We start from the raw sequence: 24,324 nt of genomic DNA, 5'->3' as shown, positions 1-24,324 counted from the left end.
TGCTTATTCCACGGAGGTCAAGAAAAACGCTGGTGAGTGTCTACACCTGATGACCAGCGCTGGATCACCAGCGCTGGATCCTCTACACCCAAGGTTCGACCGGGTGTACGGCCAGCGCTGCAAACAGGGAGTTGCAGCGCTGGTAATGCCCTGCAGATGTGTACACCTCCTAAGTTGCAGCGCTGTAACCCCCTCACCAGCGCTGCAACTTTGTGGTGTAGACAAGGCCTTTGAATCCAAACTAAAAGCCTATAAAAAAAAAAGGGTGAGATGAGAGACTCTGGGTAACATTCTGCTGCCAACATGGAAGGACATCAGTGCCTGCCCAACAGAGATCCAGCTTGTCCTTGTGCCTGGCTTTCCTGGCCAGTTAGCCGCCACAAGCTACAAAATCAAGCTATGAACTTAAGCTATCTTCAGGACTGGTAACTATGCAGCAGCTGCAGAACATCTGATGGATCTGTGTGTGTGTGTATAGGTATTAGGTATAATGTGTGTGTATAAGAATTAAGATATTAGTTATTAGTCATAAATCAAATTGTTATCATAATAAATGTAGCATCTTTGTCTTGTCCCCTTTAATAAGATCCTGCTGGTTTTTACTGGTCTAATATAATTGGTATAACAGCAAGGAAAAATGTTCTCTCTCATATTAATTTATATTGAGCTGTGTGACGGGGTTGGGACTCACCACCGCAGCATCTCCTGTTGGTTACCTCCAGGAATTAGCTCAGTTCACGGGGAGCATCCTCTGCTGGTGGTGTTCCATCTGTCATTTGTTCCTTGTCTTTGTCTGGACTTGCATTGCTCCCCACTCGGTGGCATCCTCTTCAGGCCACTGCCCTTTGGCTGTGCCCCCTAGTCCATCCTCACCCCCTTCTGGGGGAAAAGAGGGGTTAGCAACAGTCTTTGCACTGGCTTCAGTGGTCAACGACAACCTCCAAAGTCTAGTTCCCTACTGCATGGCCAGGTGCAGTACAAGGAAGAAGATGGGACCCGGGCCCACCAACTATTCTGGGTCCCAACGCAGGGACCCTTTAGTGGCAGCCTTCCTGGCCTCCTTCTCTCCCCTTGTCCATCTGTCCCTGGGCCACTTCCCCTCTGGCCCCGCACACCTTCTAGGCCCTTTCTATCACAGCCTGCAGTCTGGCAGGTATTGGGCTGGAGCCCTACTATGCTCTCCCCAAGCCTGCCCAGCAATGTTCTGTCCGAAGTGCTGGTCTCCTGCTCTGGAGACAGCCCTATATGGGAGAAGGTCTGGGACAGACCACCTGCACCTTTCCTGGGCAGCCCTTATATAGGTCCAAGCTGAGCCCTGATTGGCTATCTCCAATCTCAGCCCTGATTGGCTCTCAGTAAGACCTTTCCTGATTGGCTGCTGGCCTGCACAGCCACTCTGGCCTACTCTAGCCCCTCTCACATGGGGGTGGGGCCACCACACCACCACAAGCTGGATTCTGTTCTCACTTACAGCAGTTGTACAGCTGCATAATCACAGATCTCGATGGACTTACAGCTGTTTTTCACCACTGTGAGAGGAGACTCAGACTTATTGTCTTAGTTTACTCTCAGTTGTCCCCCCAGTTGTCTTCAAAACATTCTTCATTCAAGTTCCTTTCCCATCTAGTCTTCGTCTTCCATCTATATTTGTTAAACGCTCATGCTAACCCATTATTAAAGTGCAGGACGAGTCTGCTATCAGTTTTTCACTGCAGTGCATTGATACACACCTGATAGATATGAAGAGTAGTGTCTCCCAGAAAACAAGATTGAATTACAAATGACCTAGGACAGAAGAGCATCACTTCATAACTTCTGTCAAGATACCAGGTTGAACAAAGCAAATTATTCCTGGAATCTGTACTCAATATGATATGTAAGCAGCACTAAAATAGTATTTTTTTTCCCAGACACAAGCTTAATGACAAAGTATTATATATAGTCTTTTCCAAAATTACAGTCTCATTGTAAGAGGTTTTATGCCTTGCACAAATGTGGTTCTCTGCCTGGTGTTTTTATCTGGCACTGGAACACTCGCCTTTATGCAATTGCATATGGCTATTCCTGGTACGTTTGAACAAGCAGATGTCTTAAATGTACCGGGTAAAATTTGAGCCACCACATCAGATATAGGCCGTTCAATAGTTAGTGAACAAAGCAAAAAAAAAAACCTGGGGACACCACTAATTAAAACAGTCAATTATTCCTTCATGACGGGTAACCTGCCAGTTTCCTTAAAACATATAACCCGCAAACTATCATCCTGTCTTCAGTCTTGCCTTCTGAGAAAGGTTATTACTAAGGACATGGTAGTGGGCTGAGCCAAGCTGCTCTTGAATGTTGTCATTATCCAAGGCCCTGCCAATTGGGATTCAGACTAGGTTATGGTAGAAAGACAGACTCGGCATCCCAAAATGGCTGTCTTACTGATGGTGGTGAAAGAAAAACATCAGTGCTTATTTTATTCTATCAAAAGACTTTGAAGGATGTAACCATGAGATCCATATCTATAAGACCCATCTGGGGTATATGGAGTTGCACTGAACTTGCTGTGCTCATACCCATTGGATATATCCAGAAAGGGTGGTGTTTGGCAGCATCTCTTTTCCCTCTCAAAAACTCTGGCTTGTAGACTTGTACAAGATTCAGTCCTGGGGCCCGCCTAGCCCCCTTTTTACATTTCTGTTAAACCATTATGGTGTGGGGAAGGGGTGTGACACTTACCTCGGGTGGCTCCCAAAAGTGACCCGCACACCCCTCTGGCAGTGGCTCCTGGTGGGGGGGGGGGACCAGAGGTCCCTGCATGCTGCTCCTCACTGGCACCACACCTGCAGCTCCCATTGGCCACAGTTCCAATGGCAGAGTCGGCGCTCAGGGTGGGGCCAGCATACAGAGACACAGGGGCTGCAGGGATGTGCTGGCCGCTTCCGGGAGTGGCGCACTGTGGGAGGGCAGGCTGGAAGCAGCGTTAGCTCTGTTTGCACTGCTGGTGGTCACAGTGGGGGCCCCTGAGCTCTTTTAAATCGCCCCGGGGGGCAGGCAGGGCCAGGAGGCACATGGGGGCGGCAGGTGGGGCCAGGGAAGAGACCCGGCCCTGAACATTGGTGGAGCCAGGGCTCCATGCTCTGAATATTCCTGGAGCATGGGCACCATGGGCCCATACAACTTGCCACCCCTGGGTCATGAGCTCCTGATAGAGAGCTTTTGGTTATGGAATTAATTCCCAACAGAGTTTCATCAGAGCCAGAGTCTTGCTTCACTTTTGAGTATTTGTTTGTTCAGGCTCTTAACTATGTGTACTGTACTTCCCCAGTAATTGGGCCCTCTGCCTGGCTATCACCTCAGCCTGGTCTTTCAGAAGTGGTATTGGAGATCACCAGGAGAAGAAGAGCATTCTTGCCTGCTTTAGGAGATACTGTATCTTAACCAGACCTACAAGAACAATTTGCAGCAAATACTTTATTCGGAAAATTTAGCCCTTTTTACTAGGTTGAGTGAATGTTTTGTGCACATTCACAGCCTGTGATAGTTTGAACTGTTTGCTACTCCTATTCTGTATTCACATTGTGTGATGGGTCACCTAAATCTGAATTGGTATTGTGTCCATTCCTTGATTGGATGACCTAACCTTTGATAAACTGAGCTTGCCCAGAATAATTTTAATTCAGCCACAAAACAAACTTCATTTTGTAATTAAAAGAAAATCTTCACTAAAGTGCTGGAATTCACTTTCCATGAATGTCTGTAGGAACAAAACTTTGCTTGAAACAATTTTTTAGAGTTGAGATCACTGTCAAAGTAAAATTCTGTTTGGAAGGCAGAAAATTAGGACTATCCTTTGTATTCACTTTTTCTGCTTTTACTCTGTTGTATAAAGTCATGCCAGGATACCATGGTAATGAGTGCCTTTGAAAATATTGGTCTACATATTTCGTTGGCCAGTATATCTGGGAGTCATTGCCTTGTTCAGCATGATTTATTATCAGCAGTTATGAAGAGAGCTAGATGCTCTTCACTGTTAGGGCATTTGAAATTTAATCTCGATGTTACTTCAGAGTCAATCTTCATGCTAATGCTACTTCCTTAATGATCAAAAAGACACTTAAAAAATGGTCATTCTATTCCACTATGGAGCAGAATGTTGGTCTCAGTGATTTAACTCTCCTGGAAAACAATTCATTAAAATAAATGGGAAATCCCCTTTCTCAGTTTGGTCAATGTTTACAGATTCTAATGCATAGTACTGAAAATGTACACAGCAGATATTAAACAAAAAAACCCAATATGCTCCATGGGAATAAGGATGGACAGTGTTTGCTTTTTGTTTTATTTTATCTATGCCACTGTACTATCTAGTATTGATTTCAACCCTGAAAGCATGTGACTGGCTTAGAACAGCATAATTTTCCATTTTTTAATATTGTATCGTTCACTGATTCAGTTTGTACTTCTCATTGTTAATCCATTACTACAATATTTGGAAAAATCAATAGTGTTAATTAAAAAATAAACAACCCTCAGCTGTGTAGCCTAAACTGAGATTGACTGATAACATTACTGAGTCAATTTTTTAGTAAGGATGGACTGTCATTGAGCAGTACGTTAGCCACAAACTAGCTTTACTTCAACATCAGGTGTGCATGTCTTGCGCCAACCATTTTCTCTCACAAATACGTTTTGGAAACAATGCGAGGAAAACCCAACTCTCCAATGATATTACGGTATTGTACTGTGTTCTCCTGGGTAGCACAGAGTATTGGCAGAGCTCACTCTCCCATTCCACAGTTTTACAGCCAAATTCTGCTTGCCTTGCTCCTGCACATAGCCCTGTTGAATCACATGGGACTAAGCACATCAGTAAGGTGAGCAGCGTTTTGGTGTATGTGCTTTTTAAAACTAGATCTCCCTATCACTCTTCGGTACCGTAGAGCAACTGATGGTATTTGATCCTTTGCACTAGAACCGGGGTAGTCAATTATTTTTTGTCACGGTACAGTTAAGGTCCAGCTCCTCTTCTCTAACTCCCGATTGCCCACCAGCTCCCTCATTTCCCTAAACTGAAAACAGGATGTACAGGGCTGGTCTGAGCCACCTGGTGTTGCCACTCACCCTCCCCCACAAACATTCCTCCCTGCTCCCAAGTGAGCTAAGTAGCAGAGAGAGGCTGGGAGGGAGAGGAATGGGTAGGGGCTGGGATCTGGGCAGCAAAGCAAGGTGCGAGAGTGAGTACTTTTGAGCTCGGAGCCAGGAGGTGAAGCTATTGAACAATGATCCAGCTAGCGGTGCGATGCTCCTTTGGGATAGCAGAGCCGCAGGAAGGAAGCTCTGGGTAAAGGGAGTGATCAAGGAGACTCCAGATCCCAGCCTCCCCGTATCTCCCCAGGGCTACTATGTGGCAGAAGCAGGTGCCTGGAGACAGATTGGAGAGGGAAAGAGGCTGGTTGGGGTAGGGGGCTGGAGAGGGCTCCGGGGACTGCTCAGGGGTGGGGGGCACGAGGCCAGGGTGGAGGATATGGGGGAGGGGCATGCTGTGCTCAGTGCCCTGGCACAAGCAGGTGCTGCGGAACCTCATTAGGTACTTGTCAGCTGGGTTGCCTTGTAGGGCCCAGGGCCCACAAGTCACAACTTCTATGGCCCAACCAGCCCTGCTGGCTCCAGGGAAAGCAGAGAAGAATTTGAATTAGGGCTCAGACAGTGCTGCCCTCTGATTGGGTTGCAGAGTGAGCACATGACACCTCATTGCTCCGATTAGAGGAGCAGGGCAAGTGGAGACACATTAGACTGTCTGCAGAAAGGAGGGGGCGGAGAAATCCCCTCCCCAACATCACTGCTCCCCCCCCCTTCCCTGCACTGCTACCAGTGGGGTTGAGGCTGCACAAGCAGCTGCCCAGAGACACACTGCACCCTGCCCCAGCTGCGGGCCCCCTGCTCCAGGCCCGGCTCAGCTTCAGCCTGTGCCATCCACTGAAAAGCATCTGGCTTTAGTAAAGCGAGTCTTGAATCCTGCTGGACAGGCTGATCTCTGTGACATGCTATAGACTTTAGTGTGAACCTTTCTAGAAGGAAGAGGCAGGTTTCTGAGTGCAAGAACAGAGAATTGTGAGGGTGCAGTCTTGGTTTCCTTTACCAACTGCCCTTGACTTGCTAGATGATGATAGGAAAGTTCCTGACTCTGTGCCTCAGCTCTCTTATCTGTAAAATGGGCACAGTACCTCTACCTCCTAGGGGTGTTAATGTAGTTAATCAGATAATCAATTTTGCCAGGACAGTTTTAAATCCCCTTCCTGAGACCTTCACACCATATAACCCACTATCTGTCTCCTCCAGACTTGCTGTGTTATGATAGAACTTTCTCTTTTTGCATTCAGACAGTGGAGCAGTCACTGACCTGGGTGCCTGTTGGCCATACAGGAGCTATCCCTAGAATTAGAGCCTTATCGAGTCTAGGTTTCCACTGTAGCAGCAATCTGTCCTTTCCTGCAGAACTGTGCTCCAGCATCCAGGCTTTTAACTAAAATAAGTTTCTCATGCTTATGGATCCAAACACCCGCCCCAACCCCAAACATGAATGGAGTGAAAATGAGGCAGCACTGGCCACTTGACTGGGCAGGCAGCTTGAAACACTAGTTTTCAGTGGTGTGAACTGCCATAATGATGTAATTTTCAGTGTCATCATTAACTAGTTCATGGCAGATCATTTTACTGTTCTAATAACACGCCTACCCCAGCAAACCAAACAGCACCCCTCACTTTCCCAACTGCCAGAAGCTCCAATGGGCCCCTACTCACCTGTCAAAGGCTCCCGTCTCCGTCTTCCTTGCTCCCTGGCAACTTCTAGAATAGTTAAGCATTTTCAATACGAAATTCTGCAGCATATTGAAAATTAAAAATGAAGGGTATGAAGTTAAATAATATAGGGATATTATAGTGATTGCATTAGTGATTTTAATAAAAAATGTCAACATAAAATTGATCTGAAATTGCTGCACAATCCCCAGTCCCTGTAGCATGGGGTTTTGCTACAGAATTTAGGTCATGCTTGCTGTGGAGTATACAGGCCTTGAGTAAAGTATGACATTGCTGTGCCTGGTTGAATCTTTACTTTTGTGTAGTAAGGGATGAGTAGAAATACATAAGGTAGGTATGGTCAGTGGAATGCAAAGGCTCGCAAAATGGGCTGATGGGTAAGCCTACTACTGCATAAAGCATCAGCCACAGATGCTTAATTCCTGTTGATTGGCATCCTCTGAACATTGGAAGATGGGAAGAGAACTCCTGGAAGTGCTGCCTGTTGCTGTAGCCTATTAAGTGATTCTCCCCTGCCATATTACAGCTCGAGTGCTACAGCCAGGGAAAAGACAATTCCGGGCCTTCTGATTGCTGCTGACTTATTTTTAAGCAGGATTTCAGCTTGGGTGCTCTATGTGTTCATGCTTCCACAAAGCCCTGGAAGAGGTAGGAAGATAAAGTAGGTCAGAAAGAGCTTGGCAGGGTAACATCTCCCAGATTAAAAATAGGCCATTCCTCAGGAAGGTCTATTTGAGTAAGAGTCCTCTGACCCATAGAGACAGGCTGACAGAAAAATCTAAAGCCAACTGCATGTGTGGTTTGTGGATAAAACATTGACTGTGTTTCTCGTAAACTAATGTGAGTGTAACCACAGCTTCCAAATAAGAGATGAGATATTTCAACGGTTTCTGCTTAAGCCAATTATAAAATGAACATATGGCCTTTGGCACAACTGACAGCGCTTGCTCGGGGGTAACCCAGATTGAGCTCCATCTCGCCCCTAATCGCCACTTCTATTCCAGTTTGAGGTTTTCAGCCTCTTAGTGAAGGAGAACAAGTATTGTAGCTTCCAGACAGCTGATCTTAGAATGAGGCTTGGTGTTGGCAGCTGGCACGAAGCCACAGCGGTAAGTTTTAGGGAAGGGTAAAAAGTCAGCGGATGTTTATGGAGGTAAAGCAGGGCTTTATGAAGGCCCATGCAGGTGCCTCTGATCTGGTCACCTAGTCTCACAGTAAGATTTCATCTGGAAAGGCCACTAAGGGGAAGAGGGGCAAAATGGAAATTGGGAAGACTAATGGGGTTGATAAAACTAGTGGGAAATGGTGGGGGGAAACCTCTCAAGCCTCTTGATTTCACATTACGAAGAAGGAAAAGGTCATTTGGGGATACACATAAAACTGTACTGAGGATTGCACACCATTAGACTATACAAATGCAGACAGAACTATCTTCTTTATTATAAAGATACACTATGGGGAACAAACCTGAATGTATACTGAAGCCTGTGATGGTACATGCCAAAATGTACAGTACTATACATAAAAGTGCATTGTCACAACAGATTAACAGTACATTTTTTCTTCAATAACTGTGTATTTTTAATTTTTTTTGTTTTTTGAAAATGGAGGGAATGTGGCTGTACAAGAGCAGGGATGAATGCAATGAAAATGCAACAGTATACAAGCAAGAGTGAACACAATGGAAATGCAACAGTACAAGAGCAAGGCTAAAGCTCCTCTAAAATGTTAAAGGCACTTTCACATGTACATACTACAGATGTACATTGACACAATTAGGTAACAGTCAACAAGCAGGAAGCTATCAGTACTGCAATTTATCAAACTGACAGTAAAGGACAATACTGATTTGATTAGGTGTGCAGGAGTTACCCCTTAGTAGGTCTGTAGTTGTCAGTCTTTCCTGTTACATATCCACTTACTATACGTTAAGGATCTATAATAACCATCAAACTACACATTTAACTTGTGTGAATGCTCTAAGTGGATGCATTCACTAAATGCACTGTTTCTACTATTTTCTTTTGCTACACAATTTCTAATAATAAGCATTATGGAGTCCAGTAGTGTTATTTAAACATACAAAATTCCCTATATAATTTAAAGATACAGATATTCATCTCAATTATGCCACACTGTTATTGAAAAAATTACTAAACTAAAAACGTTATGGAAATTAGAGCTGGAATTCCAGTTTGTTCCATTGATCCTAATAAGTTTGGGAACTACTTGAAAATAATTTCTGGTCCTGGACAGGTGAACATACCAATAGACTAAAGCCAACCTTTAATGGGGACTAGCTTCAGTCAGAAACTTGCTCTGGAGTTTAGGACTATAGGCGGCAGGGTACAGTCAAGAGATACAAGATTAAACATAAATTTGACAAGTTGTAACCCTATTTATACAGTGGTAGCCTCAGTGGATTAAACTGACTGACACCTCAAGAGTCCACTGTGCTAGCTAAGAGTTTATATATGTGGTAGCCCCCAAACAGACATATTTATAGATTCCTTGGATTTTTTTGGACCCGTCCTTGGGCTGCAAATATCACCAACAATATGAATGGCCCTGACAGCACTGCTCTCAAATGCAGTTTATGGGATATTTGTCCTGTCCAGGGCTTGGAGTTCCTTATCAAGTGATTACAATTAGTACACCACAGTGGAAATAAATAAATTCCCAAATGACAACAGGACATGGCTTCTATGACTTTATATAGACTATAATACACTAATCAAATCTTTGTTACAAGACATAACTCTTCCCTCTCCCCAGTTATGTTTCCATATAGTGAGTGGTACAACTTAAAACACTCCATAGGAAGAATGATAAGATCCTAATGTAACACATGCTATGAGGAAAGACAACTCTTATTTGAAGCTAGTTTTATTCTTATAGATGACCATCAGCTGATATTGTTTCTTGGCCACGGTATTTTAGGTAACAGCCAACGGGGTATTCTTTATAAATAGTTTGCATGGCTGTGTAAATTAAAAACCTGCTATAAATGATCCTATAGATTGGGCAAGTAATATTGAAAAATAATTACAGAAATGGCTTAATGTGCAAAACAGCTGTCCAACTAATTCACATGTAACAGAAAATTGAATAATGGAGCACTAAGCAAAGCTGATAAAATCTTCACTCACACCCAGATCCAAGAAAGGTATGGACTTTTTTTTTTCTTAAATTGGTTCTCGCAAATTTTATTTAGGTTTAGTCTAGAGAGTAGCAAATGAGATTTCTGTGGTTCTAACAACCTCCTGTGTAATTGAGAGACGTTATCTAAGATCTCAGGAGCAGAATAGTTTAGTAAGCATCATAGAGAAACCATGCACAGTGTTTGCACTGTGAAGGATAACTAGTGAGGATACAGCAGCTTGAAACTGTGGTTATTGCAGCTCCAATTGTTTGAATAAGATACTGTGCAACAAGGTCCAAGGAATGTTTTATTGAATTATTGTTCACTGATACTTTCAATCTTTTATTACACTACAGAAAGATCCCCAGACCTGTATAGCTGCAGTTACTTGGTTCACTGAATTGTAAATTGTAAGTGAATTTAGTGCTTGTGAAAAGTGTCTGACAGTCCTGGGGACTGAAGTTTTAGCTTCAAAAGAAAGGTACAGCACAAGTGGCGTATTAGAAACTTCATACCATCCAGGCAATATACTTTAACTCTGACCTGGAGTGAGGTCAGAAAGAGGGTAATTCAGTCTCCATACTTACTCAGCACTTGGCCTTTGATAAGACTACCAAAAATATGCTAAATACTTAGTGCCAACTGTGGAAGTGTTATTTTAATTTATATGGATTGAGATTACATACACACTTCACACAGGCCATTGACTAATCCCTCAGATGCTAACTTTTAGCTTTTACTAACCAGATTGGGATTTGAACCAGTGATGTAGTGGTCAAGGGTTCCATATCCACTTACGAATTCCTTCAAGTTACCTTTGTATAGGATCCCTTATTAAGTAAACTACAGTAAGACTATGAAATATTGTACAAAGTGGGAAGCCATTTCTGATCTGTTCCTTTTATTACAAATGGTGCAGCATCAAGTTTTCAAGTGTTTTAAAATGACACACAATTGTCCAGTTTTTTTTTAAAAATTGAAACTATACAAAATACAAATGCCCATGTTAACGATACTAGTTCAGACATTACATTCAAAAACATTGACAAACAAAACATCTCCAGTTATAAACATGAACTAATAGTGTTATGGAACCCTGACTTCTATCACTAATCCGTTCCTTTCTGTAACACACTCCACCTCCTGGATTGCTTAGCCTTTTACATTGTGCAAGATTTGTCTGTTGGACCTTGGGAAGCAGGAGAAGGTCCTATGGTAGGATTTGTTTTTGGAAGAACAATGGGTTTTGGCCTCAGAGCTGGAGGTTTTGGCTGCACTCCCATTCTGGGGGCCACCATGGGCTTGAAAGTACTCATGGTATCACTGGAAGAACTAGTGCTACGTCGAATTTGAGGCTCAGTGCTCCTTAGCACTACACTATGGAGAGGGCTTAGTGATTCTGTGGAGGTGGCCAGGCTAGGTGAGTTTTTCATTTGTTCCAATGTATCCAGCACCACGTCGGGGGCGTGTTTCGCAGAGCTCTGACGTTCCAACTCACGGAGTTCATTCAGAGCAGTGTTCATTGTCTCTTCAATATCCTGGTCAGAGCAGAGAGACAGAGCAGCAAGTTATTAAATACTGAATGCAAAGGGTAGTTGCCGAGGGAGAAGTTTGAGAAATGCATGACTTCAGTTATAAACCATCTATTCATTTCTAACAAATATTATGAAGCAGTGTTAAGCCCATTTACAGCCCAGAGCTGAAAAAGAAGGTTCAAAATCTTCTCTCTCACATGAGAAGTTGGTCCAGTAAAAGATATTACCTCACCCACCTTGTCTCTCTATTATCCTGGGACCAACACGGCTACACCAACACTGCATGTATTTACATCAACCTCATTTAAAAGTGGCCTTCCTGAACAAGATGTCAGCTTGGGTTTAACATAAATTACCTTAATGGTAGAGGGTCAAAATTCAGTTAGGCCATTAAAAACATACTCTGCTGCTTGCTGTTAAATTACTATTAAGAGAACAAATATTTGATTGATTTGCAACAATATTTAGATAAATGTAAAGCCTAAGAGCTTATGTGCTATACTCCTCATCTTACCCTGAAATATTCAGGAACAATACTCTCGCACAGGGATTTTTTTTAATGAAAGTAAAACTGAAGTTGGAAAACTGACTTGGACATCCACTCTGGCTTTGAAAATCCTGGCCTATATAACTCTCTTTTTTAAAATAAAGATGTAATTCAAGACAAATGGTAAAATAGCTGTGCTTTTGATAACTTTCAGTTAGGTGGAGAGAGAAGTTGGTGGTTAATATTAAAAATTAGGGACATCTTGAAAGATAATGGCCACCTTTCCAGCTTTTAAAACATGTTTGTGGCAGTGAGCTCTGCTTGCTTATATCACAATTTCAGGGCAACTGCACCTGTATTGCCCTTCAAAGGTACCCATTTTATGCTTCTGGTTCCCAGCCATCACCTCGTTTGGGTGGGGACCTGTATATTATTCCCTCCTGACTGGTGGATCTTTAAGGTTGCACAGTTCCCTGCCAATGCTGTGATATCCCCAGTAAGCCAGACTATCTGAAAAGGCCAGCACCTGCACTTTGCTTTCTCTCTAAGGGCTGTGACCAGTGTAATTGCCAGCAGTTATAAGCTATCACACAGCTCTTTCTAAGCAAGCATATTTATTCTTAAGGTAAAAAGCATTACAAAGAAAACATAAAAGTTCACATCAGCAGGCAAAAAGCTTAGCAGAGGGCCCTAGTAGGACTGGGGCCCCATCTTGGACAGAAGGTCCTGTCAATTGCTGGATCAGACCCTGTGTCAGTTTAAACTCAGGCTATTTATCCAAAAGTCCTCTCTTTGTCGTTAGTCTCTGGAGAATCTAGTTTGAAGTATATATGTGAGCCTCCCAAGGAGCTGACACTTCTCTGCGGGGCTTATAACCTGGCTGATTTGCCTTAATCATCATCCACCGTTTTTAGTTCCTGGAGGAGCTGCAGTAGCCCTCTCTGATGGTGTAGAAAACAGTCAAACCATTAATTTAAAACAATGGACCCTTAAGATACTGCATGGAGCTGCAATATCTGTCACATCTCCCCCCAGAGAGGTTACGTACAATCCCTGCCCACAATAACACTACTCAGTTCTTTTGACGCTATTGCAGAAAACTGCCATATATGTAAGCCCCTTCGTTTTCAGTTTAAACTGATTTTTACTACAAAATTCCCAGGCTTTACAAAAAAGTGTTCATTTTTTTTTTCTGATTTTCACCCTACTTTTGTATTATTCAAATTTATAAAAAATAACTTGTTTTACTAGGCAAATACAATACATTGCATGAGATGTGTGTCTCACTACATTAGTCTCTGTATATATGCAAAGTTGCCTGTTGAAGTAAGACTATATATTAGTCTAGAAGATGCACATAGTAGACAGAAACACATGCAAACTCTGAAGTGCGTGCGCATCTGAACCTACTGATGAATTTCACGCCCACCACATACACATCTCAAGCTGTTAGCAAATAATGGTTAAAGATCTGACACTAAAATGGGAAGAAAATGAAAATCTGTATCAGAATATGTTTCAGTACACAAGGAAGTATTCAAAAGTTTTAAAAATACAAAAAGGGTGAAGTTGAGTGTACGCATGGCAAATTGTGAGGCCCAATTATTAAATGTAAATAGTTCTAAGTCTACAACAGTAAACTGTTTATTCAAATGAAAAATTTTATTTGAGGATTAGAGCTATATTGTTTTCTTAAATTCAGAGGTGGCATTGTGTTTTGAGTTCTGCAGCAAACCATATTGAATAACGGAATTCAAGGCATTAATCTACTGAATACTTTTTTCCTCTTTCTGTCCACCAAAACAAACACTTATATTTACTTAGAAAAAAATAACAGTTTTTGCACTGGTTTTCACCGTTTTTTGTTGTGGTAATAAACATCGATAAATTTCCAGGAAAAATAAAAATAAAAACGGAAAACAAAGGGCCCTACATATCTGTTATGACCTGTTCATTCAATAGATTTTTTTTAACATACAAATGATGATGTGCCCCCCAATGTCCTCATATTTGTAGTTTAAATTTTAAGGAACACAAAGAAGAATATCAGACATGGTTAGAAGTTGTCATGCAAGATACTGTTTAGTGAGATCATTATGAGCATATTTCCATATGTTTGATTTGCACATTTAGATTTATTCTTAAAATACATCTGTTAAAAGGACATGCCAAGATTGGTTTTGTGGTAATTTTTCAGTGTTGGTGAGGCACAAGTGAGTTAAATAAAAAAACTGTCAAGTGTTTCATGCTTGTTCATAGCAGCATTTACATGATTTAGTCAAAGTTCAAGTTCTGTCTCTGTCAAATAATAATTGGTCTAGGTGTGTACAGATTTAATTAAAGCCAAATAGGGCTGTGCATAGCTCCCAGGCAGTAAAGAAGTAACAGAGCTTAACCTAGTATTTAAAAGGTTAGAAATTGTTGAAATAAGAGCAATGAAAATTGATGTCTGAGTCATTCACAACAACTGAGACACTCGATTCCCACTTCATAAGCAGCAGAGACTTTGGAAGCAAAAGTTACATGACATTTTGAAATGTCAGTGCAGGATTATTTTAAATGCTCTTGTAATCAGATGGTAATTTGAGGGTGTTGAGTGTTTACATAATGACCATATTTTAAACTAAATGAGCTTTGAGTAGGACAGAAGTATTTATTAGCCCTAGATATGGCTATTACTGAGTTAGCACCAAGAAGCAAGTTATTAATTCTGTGCTGCTGAAGTGTGCTATCTGTCTCAGCTATTCTATCCCTCTCAGCTCTGTGCTGCTGAGAAAAGACTAGCCACCTCTCCTACATATACACGGATGGCACAGTCTATTTATTCAGATTTATTTGTACTTTTACTTAGCATGTTCCATAGGCACAACTACAAGAGTTAAAAATCTCAACATTTATACAAAAGCTATGTTAAAAAAACAGACTCTGAAATGCAAATTCCTATGTTTTCAAATGACTGAGGACATTAGTAGCCAACTGGAGCACAGATTTGCATACTGTAAGATTCAGAAATCATACAGTAATTATGACAGCTAAACCCACTTCCATCAGAGCACATAAGTTTACATAACTGAGAAACAGTAACTGTACATTATCCCTATGTTCTGAGTGGCACAGAGTTTCATTTCAGTACAACTGAAAATTTTCACTGTAATGCTGTTGCAACTTTTATTCCTATTGGCCCTCCTTTCTCCCATGATTCTTTAACACATCTCTGTCCTAGGGTCTCATGGCAAAAAGTTAAGTGTGATACTTTTCTGATCCAGCTTTTCAATAAAAAAATAAACTCTCTGTGTTGTGAAAGTCAAAAGTTCATTTACATCCATTTGACCATGCTCCTCACCAAGGCAAAGAAAAGAGACCAACCTGAGCTATTGACTCTGGGTCCAGTGGCTTATGGTCATTGAAACCTGGGTATTGACCAGATGATGTAGATCTTCTAATTGGAGGACTATCAGTCTTCTTTAGTGAATCATGCCTACTAATGTTGGTGAGGCTTCCATGCCCAGGTCTACGTCGTCTTTCGGGGCTGTCTGCGTTGAGGTTGCGATTGTGAAGAAGGGCTCGAGGACTGCAATGACTTGCCATGTTGGGGGAACCTAGCTCCACTGCTGAGTTGCTGAGTGTGTGTGGTGGATGTACTGGGCAATGGCCATCACTGGTCCTGCCTGGGCGTCTTAAAGGAGGTGGTTCTGATCTCTTTCTTTGCCTACACAAATGTAGAAATCATAGGATAAGTTAGCATTTTTAACAAGGTGTGTGAGAAGAAATCCTGCCACTGCATAAGCCCAGAAGCAATCTAATGGCTGCAAAGCAATGCAGAAATGTTACTATGTTAACTTTACCTTCCTAAATATATGTCAGGATGACGATCAGTTGGGGAGTTCATATCCTTGGATGAGGACTTGTCCTCAGTTATTGGTCCACTGCTGGCTTCACTGTCTGCTTTTTGGCTCAGTGTATCTGAGAAGGTATCATCCCTAAAAGGAAGATATAGATTGAGAAGTCACTTTCCAGGAAGTGAGGTACGTAGGACAGCAGGCATCATGGCTCTTCTGTTTTTGTCCTCTTATAGAATTAAAACTAGATATATAATTGCATCTCTAGCTGCTGTACTCTCATTGATGACCTATTTATTTATTGACTTCACCCATGTCACCTCTTGCTTAGTTTGGAGGCAAAATCTCCCAGGTGTTTATGAGCCTTCAAAGCACTTCACAGCCTTCAAAGCACTCTCCCATTAGGGAGATACCCCACTAGCTAGTTCAACAAGCTTCTTCCCAAGAAGGAGCAATCACTCAAGTATATAATATAACTAGACATGCTTACATATCTTGCACCACTATATATTGGTGAGGTACTAGGCCATCAATTCCATTATGCCTTCCTTCCCACCAGTCTTCAGATGCTCGATGATATAAAAGCAGGGAGGCTCCTTTTTTGAAGGAGAGTTCTCGTGCAGATCTTCCAGTGTAGTCAAACTTGGCTATAGCTTCTATAGGCTCACCTTCTAGGGGAAAAAAGTAAGATCTCAGACTCCAGAACAGACTTATCTGTTTATTTCAGTTTTGTAAAATGTAATCCCTCAGCATTCATATCCAAACAAAGCTTACACAAGTCAGATATTGAACCAAGACATACTTCAGGCAGTGGCCGTGTCTGTGTGCCCCAAGTATAAAGCAACTGGGCTGCTTTTAAGACCTCTAGACAGAGAATATGAGAGAGAGCACACAATTCATTCAATGCTCAACATTTGAAAGTGGGCGGAGCTCTTGTCTCCTAATATAAAAAGCTGTATGGTGGGTGGGGAATAGCTACAGGCAATAAAAAAACAAAACCAAACCTGAGGGAACCTGATAAATCAGGTGAACAAGCCAAAGAGATGTGCTATAACAATCGGCAGTGAAAAAGGAATCAATAGATAGGAATTTCCTCAGCAAGACTAGGCATGAGTAGAGACCTGTGCGGATACAAAATTTGTATTCCCATCCGATCCGCAAACATGGTCCATGGATATCCGCAGATTTGCAGGGCTCTAGGCATGAGCTGTCTCAGTCAATTTAATAGCTTTAGAACTCTGCTAGAATTTCTGTCACTTCTGTGCTAAGAGTACAGATCCAGTGTATACCTCATATTTAACAAAATACAGGGACCTGTTCTTGGGCCTTCTCTGGTTTCTTTTGAATCTCCAGTTTGTGCAAGTCACCAAACACTTGACAGATCCAACTCCTTTAGGAGTACATCTGAGTATGAGGAATCATTGTATGGCATAGAGCTGCTAGGATAGTTCTGTTACACGCCAGTGGATGGGGCCACAGATAGGAGAAAGAGGACAAAGTGTAGGTGTCCCTCTGTTCCCAGTGATCACTGGCTGCTGGGATGGATTCTGTGAGCAGCCAAGCATAGGTTACAGCAGTTTTGACTGGTCCCTGCAGAAAGAGTGAGTGAGCGTGTGCGGTAAAGCTTTTCCCTCCACAAGAACAGATTTAAAAACCTTACCTTCATAGAGATCATTTTAAGGATGAAAATGAGAATTAAAACCTCCCTCCCATCAAAACTTCCTGATATATCAAAGTTCATAGTGACAATGGCCCCTATCCTATAAGTAGATATGGTTCTACAAACACCTGTGCGGAGTCCACTGACATCAGTGGGCCTCTGTGCAGCCTCAAGGGTCCCTTGTTAGCATATCTATTTGCAGAATTGGGGCCAATGAGTATAATATCTTAACTGATGTCTTTGAAGCTGCTACTTTTTCAGTTGGACCTTGATGGAACAGCTACGATTTTACTGTATGATGTTGGCAATGTCTAGTTTGTTCTAAAAAGTTATGAAAAACTAATGCCTGTGAAATCACATTTGTCAGGTTAAATTTATCTCAGTATCAAAATACCAACCAAAGCATTAAGAACTAATGTCCGCAAAATGTCAGTTTTTGAATTATACATTTTGTTTGCTTTGAGGAGCTCAAAAATAAAGCCATCCAAAATGAAAATTACCTTATACAATTAAATCAAAATTTAGAAAGATATTAACAGCTAGGCTGATGACTGCCGTATCACGTCTTAGCTTGGTGCAAATTTAAATTACTTCATTGTAATACTCTGTAAAACTTGGTTTATAATGAAGACTCCTGCCCCTTTATTATTCATTAATGTTATGTGCTGGAATGTCTTTTTAAAATTAACTTCCATCTTGCAATGTGGAAATATAATCCTTGTGCCCTATTAAGGTTACAGTTTGCAGCTATTTCCAAATAACTTGCCCAACCTGTAGAGGACTGTCATGTAGTTGGCTATCTTTAGTCCATCAGGTTAAAAACTTGCAATAGTTCAGATAACAACTTGTTTAGAGTAGTCAAGACCAGCAAACATTGAAGAATTTCAGAGAGGCCTACACACAACTAGGTGAGACGATGGCAGTGAAATTCAGTGTTACAAATGCAAAGTAATGCACAGTGGCAGGAATCACTTCAATTACTTATACTCATTGCTAGTTTCTAAATTAACTGTATTTATTCAGGGAAAAGACTGGCTAGCTTAATGAAAACTTCTGCTTTTTTGACCACCAATGCACACTGAGCAAACCAAATGGTAAGACGTATATAGAATGGGCTAGAAAATATTAGTGAACATTGCAATGGCACTATATAAAATCAGTAGCATGCTCTCACCTGGAATATTGTGTTCAGTTCTAGACACCCTATCTAAAAAATTATATAAACAGAAAGCAAAGAGGACCAGAGATGTGACAAAATGATTATAGGTATGGAAAGGCTTCCATCACTTGAAGAGAGACTGAAAAGATTGGGACTATATAGTTTAAAGATGAGACAAATAAGAAGAGACATGATAAAGGTATACAAATTAATGATTAGTTATGAGAAAGAAAATCAAACACTCCTGTTTATCTGCATCATAATGCAAGGGGATAGGCAATGAAACTGAAAGGCAACAATTTAACATCAGAAAGGAAATATTTTTATACATATCACAAAGTTAGCCTGTGGAGCTCACTGTAAAAAGATATTCCTCAAATCATAAAATGTAGGGTTGGACCTCAAGATTATCTAGTTAATTTCCCACCGCCCCCCGGCCAAATAGTGAGGCAAGATTAGCTCATAAGTAGAGCTAGACCAGATGCTTGTATGAATAATAAGAACATGCTGTTACATTATATAAGATTAAATAAAAGTGAGGGTGTATAAACTCCCATACTTGAGGGCACAAGCCAATCTCTAATTGATGGGGGTTAGGAATAAACTTCACCATAGGCAGGTTATTTCATAATTGCGTATTCAGGGTTTCCTTTCACCTTCGTCTGAAACATAGGCACCAACTTTCTCTGGCTCCCATAGGTGCTTGCACCCCCCTGCCTCTGGCCCCGCTCCCATTCATAGACTTAAGGTCAGAAGGGACCATTATGGTCATCTAGTCTGACCTCCTGCACAATGCAGGCCACAGAATCTCACCCACCCACTCCTGTAACAAACCCATAACCTATGTCTGAGTTACTGAAGTCCTCAAATTGTGGTTTAAAGACCTCAAGGTGCAGAGAATCCTCCAGCAAGTGACCCGTGCCCCACGCTGCAAAGGAAGGCGAAAAACCTCCAAGGCCTGTGCCAATCTTCCCTGGAGGAAAATTTCTTCCCGACCCCAAATATGGTGATCAGTTGAACCCTGAGCATGTGGACAAGACTCACCAGCCAGCACCCAGGAAAGAATTCTCTGCAGTAACTCAGATCCCACCTCCTCTAACATCCCATCACAGACCATTGGGCATATTTACCTACTAATAATCAAAGATCCATTAATTGCCAAAATTAGACTATTTCATCATACCATCCCCTCCATAAACTTATCAAGCTTAGTCCTGAAGTCAGATATGTCTTTTGCCCCCACTACTCCCCTTGGAAGGCTATTCCAGAATTTCACTCCTCTAGTGGTTAGAAACCTTTATCTAATTTCAAGTTTAAACTTCCTAGTGTCCAGTTTATATCCATTTGTTCTTGTGTCCACATTAGTACTACGTTTAAAGAATTCCTCTCCCTCCCTGATATTTATCCCTCTGATATATTTACAAAGAGCAATTATATCTCCCCTCAACCTTTTTTTGGTTAGGCTAAACAAGCCAAGCTCTTTGATTCTCCTTTCATAAGACAGGTTTTACATTCCTTGGATCATCCTAGTAGCCCTTCTCTGTACCTGTTCCAGTTTGAATTCATCCTTCTTAAACATGGGAGACCAGAACTGCACATAGTATTCCAGATGAGGTCTCATCAGTGCCTTGTATAATGGTACTAACACCTCATCTTTACTGGAAATACCTCGCCTGATGCATCCTAAAACCGCATTAGCTTTTTTAATGGCCATATCACATTGGCGGCTCATAGTCATCCTGTGATCAACCAATACTCCAAGGTCCTTCTCCTCCTCTGTTACTTCCAATTGATGTGTCCCCAATTTATAACTAAAATTCTTGTTATGAATCCCTAAATGCATGACCTTGCACTTTTCACTATTAAATTTCATCCTATTACTATTACTCCAGTTTACAAGGTCATCCAGATCTTCCTGTAGGATATCCCGGTCCTTCTCTGTGTTAGCAATACCTCCCAGCTTTGTGTCATCCGCAAACTTTATTAGCACATTTCCACTTTTTGTGCCAAGATCAGTAATAAAAAGATTAAATAAGATTGGTCCCAAAACCAGTCCCTGAGGAACTCCACTAGTAACCTCCTTCCAGCCTGACAGTTCACCTTTCAGTATGACCAGTTGTAGTCTCCCCTTTAACCAGTTCCTTATCCACCTTTCAATTTTCATATTGATCCTCATCTTTTCCAACTTAACTAATAATTCCCCATGAGAAACCGTATCAAATGCCTTACTGAAATCGAGGTAAATTAGATCCACTGCATTTCCTTTGTCTAAAAAATCTGTTACCTTCTCAAAGAAGAAGGAGATCAGGTTGGTTTGGCACGATCCACCTTTTGTAAAACCATTCCAACTCCTTTCCCAAAGCCCCCACTCCAACTCCACCGCCCTCCCTGCCCCTATTGGATCCCTTCCACAAATCCCTGCCCCTTCCCCCAGCACGTCTCGTTCACCCTCCCTCCCTGCCCCATGAAACAGCTGTTTTGCGGTGCAAGCGCTGGGAGGGAGAGGAAGAAGCAGGACGTGGCGGCGCGCTCGTGGAGGAGGCGGAGGAGAGCTGGAGCAGGGGGGCGGGGCCACGGGGAGCTGCCAGTGGATGCTCAGCACCCACTAATTTTTCTCCATGGATGCTCCAGCCCCGGAGCATCCACGGAGCTGGTGCCTATGTTCTGAAGCATCTGGTACTGAGCACTCTGAGGCAGGATATTGGACCACTGTGTTGATCAGATATAGCAATTCCTTTTTGGGTGAGCCATACTACAATTAAGAGTTCAATTGACTGTTTGATATTAAAAGATTTAGTATTCAGGCGTTGATTCTTCTCATTTACCGCACACCAGAGTAAATCAGAAGTAACTCCACACCTATGTAAGCCTAGTGTATGAAGAGAGTCAGGCCTATGGAATGTTGAATTCTTCCTTTTCCTGTACCTCATTACAGACGGACGTGCTTTCTCAGACACCTGTGGGAAGTTGCTGCACTGGGAACAGCTGTTTGAACTGTTAATCTACAAATAGTGAGACTTCTGAGACATGCTATTTGTGTTCCTATGTAACACACTCTATACTTTCTCTCAGAACAATGTGGTGTATAGCTGATAGAGTTGCTTTTCTTAATGAAACTCTTGTATTAAGCTCATATAAATTGATCTTTTATTCTGATAGGAACTTTCATTACGAAAAATGTGCCCTTTACTTGAACAGCACATTTCTGCAGCAGACAGTTCTCAGATTTTATTTTTCAAATACTAATTCACATGTTAACAAGTAGAACATTGACTATTAATATAGAAATGCCTTGACAGTTCCATTTGGACATAAAAAAAAAAGGCAAAAGATTTATAATGTCAAGGTTATTGAGAACTGGAGGGAGCCATTTCACAACTAAAGGAAAGGGAACAGAGCTAATCAACAGTTACAAATCATAGATTTGTAAATGAAATTCTGCATGATACTGAGCCATGTGGTCTAACAGTAAAATTAAGACAGCTCAGAGGGAAATATAATTATACTGCTCTGTCCTTTACTTCAAGGCATTTACCTTTGCTAACTATGGCTAAAAATATATGATGACATCTGAGATATCACTAGCTATGATCCCTAGTGATTCAGACAAAGAGAAGGAGAAATATCAGGACAAGCTGAAGAACTGTGGGAAGAGCTCTAGGGATTCTGTTCCCAGTTTTGTACTTATGACCTCAAATTCTGCTAATATTATTACTGCCATTCAGTGACACATTATGGTGCCTTCCACATAAAAATCACTAGCTAGACTGTAAATATCTCTGTACAGGTCCAGCAGGTGGTAAGGGAAAAGATGTAAGAAACACAAAGGCTAGTTGCTATTTCTATCCCTGCACTTTAAGAGCCAACCACAGCATTAGCCTTCCTCTAAAGGTGGCGACATGAGGGTGGGGCTATGCCATCCCATCCCAGACCTAGGGTGCCAAAGCCAGACATTCCAGCAGGAGTGCTTGAACCTCGTATACTGTCTCTTCCCCCAGAGGCCCTGCTCCTGGCCCACCCCAGTTCACTCCTCTTTCCCCTCCCTCCGTGCCCACCCCCAGATTGGGAGGAACTCACCTGGGGGCTGGGAGCTGCAGTCACCCAACATAGGCAGGAAACTGTCAGGTACCCCTTTCAACTGGACTTTCTGGTAAAAAACCAGGCACCTGGCCACTCTATACCCCACACCAGTGAGGCAAGTGGAGCTGAGCCAGCAAAATGAGAATATCCACTGTACCTTTCACTGGGTGCATCAGAACAGCCCCTGCTCTGTGCTCCTCCAGTTCTCCCACATGCATTGTGCTTGTCTTAAGCAAAAGACATTCTGATCCCTATGCTCTATTCTACACCTTATCAAAGGGCTGTGGCTTTACAGTAACGATCTATCCTCAAGTTCTCTGGCAGTTCTCTCACTGGAAAACAACAAAGGGAAACAAGACTGAGAATTACTTACAGCAGAATTTGGCAAAAAGTTGATCATAGTATGAATTTTAGAGTAGGCAAATCTGCAAGGGTGACCATTGAGGGACGCAACAACACTAACTCTCACCCTTTTTTGTCCTTTAATACCCCCATCTGTGTGAGAACTACTTTCTTAGTTTATAAATGTAAGGCATCATAAGTGGTCAATGAACAGCAATAAAAATGCTAGCAGGTTTGTGTTTTATATTAGAAATTACCCATGTGTCTGAGACTTCCTCAGGAAATTCTCTTATTTCCTTAGGAAACAGATCTAGTTAACTTTTATATTCATCCAACTAGAGTAAAATATCTTCAACGTTAAAGAATTTCAGAAGAAAATTGCACAAAAACTGCTTATTAAGCATAAATATGTATACCCTGAATCTTACACTCTTTTCTAAGTGTTATTTTTCAGGCGAATGTCTGAAGCACAAGGTGAACTCTTTGAAATGCACAAAAATTCATGTTTTAAGATTTAGGGGAAAATGCTAGTTAGCAGGAATGCTCTTCTTTTAAATAGACAATGTAAATAAAAATTCTTACAGTGAAGGCTTTTTAACTTTACAAAAAACTCTTCGCTATGACCTGGATTCGGAGAAGCATGTGAATAGCCCCAATAAAGTCACTGTTACTACTCACGTGTTTACAGTTAAGGATGTATGTAGCTTCATCATTGTATGCCCCAAACCTTCAAAGGATAGAGGATAAGCTAATTTTATTCCTACACTTTTATATATACTTGCCTTTTTTTAAATTTAGCTTTGTAATTCCATAAATAAATCTTTACTTTCCCCCACAATTGCTCAGCCTCGTCATTATAAGCAAACTGACTTCTTGTAGGTATAGAGAGACTTACTTGTAATTTAACCTTATACAGCAAGTAGTTCTTATAGTGAAAATAATCAAAACAGAAAAATAAATCCTCTTGTTTTTAATTATAGCCTTTGGATTACATTTCAATTGCCCAATATTGTTATGGGACTAGAGGGTTTGATAGAAAAAATCCCTTCGGTATAAAACTAACTAGATTTACAACATAATAAAGAATTACATTTTTAGAGTAGGCTCTGTCCAGCTCCTAACAGAGGAAATGCAAAAGTACAATATGTCCAGTTAGCAGTAGCAAGCTCAGTTCAACATTACCTTACTCTCATACACATGTGTATCAGGGTCCTGGTGTGACAAACTAGTAATCAATAAATCTACTGAATTCAAAAATTTCCTTTAGTAGAAG

The 24,324-nt window shown here is 41.5% G+C and overlaps 1 protein-coding gene across 2 annotated transcripts in view; it reads right to left on the bottom strand.

Moving 5' to 3' along the window:
• Window positions 1-8,227: 8,227 nt before the first annotated feature.
• Window positions 8,228-24,324, bottom strand: part of SRGAP1 (SLIT-ROBO Rho GTPase activating protein 1) — a 254,633-nt gene continuing 238,536 nt past the window's right edge. The window contains exons 19-22 of one of the 2 annotated variants that reach the window (XM_050923345.1): window positions 16,301-16,481; window positions 15,817-15,951; window positions 15,338-15,680; window positions 8,228-11,487 (exon numbers count right to left, since the gene is read on the bottom strand). In XM_050923345.1, the coding sequence (XP_050779302.1) occupies window positions 11,110-11,487; window positions 15,338-15,680; window positions 15,817-15,951; window positions 16,301-16,481 (1,037 nt within the window). In that variant the 3' untranslated portion in view covers window positions 8,228-11,109. The remainder of the gene's footprint in view (window positions 11,488-15,337; window positions 15,681-15,816; window positions 15,952-16,300; window positions 16,482-24,324) is intronic. The other variant, XM_050923353.1, reaches the window with a different exon arrangement.

Source organism: Gopherus flavomarginatus, chromosome 1, assembly GCF_025201925.1.
Source record: "Gopherus flavomarginatus isolate rGopFla2 chromosome 1, rGopFla2.mat.asm, whole genome shotgun sequence".
Classification (NCBI taxonomy): Eukaryota; Metazoa; Chordata; order Testudines; family Testudinidae; genus Gopherus; species Gopherus flavomarginatus.
This window is presented reverse-complemented; position numbering and strand designations above follow the sequence as displayed.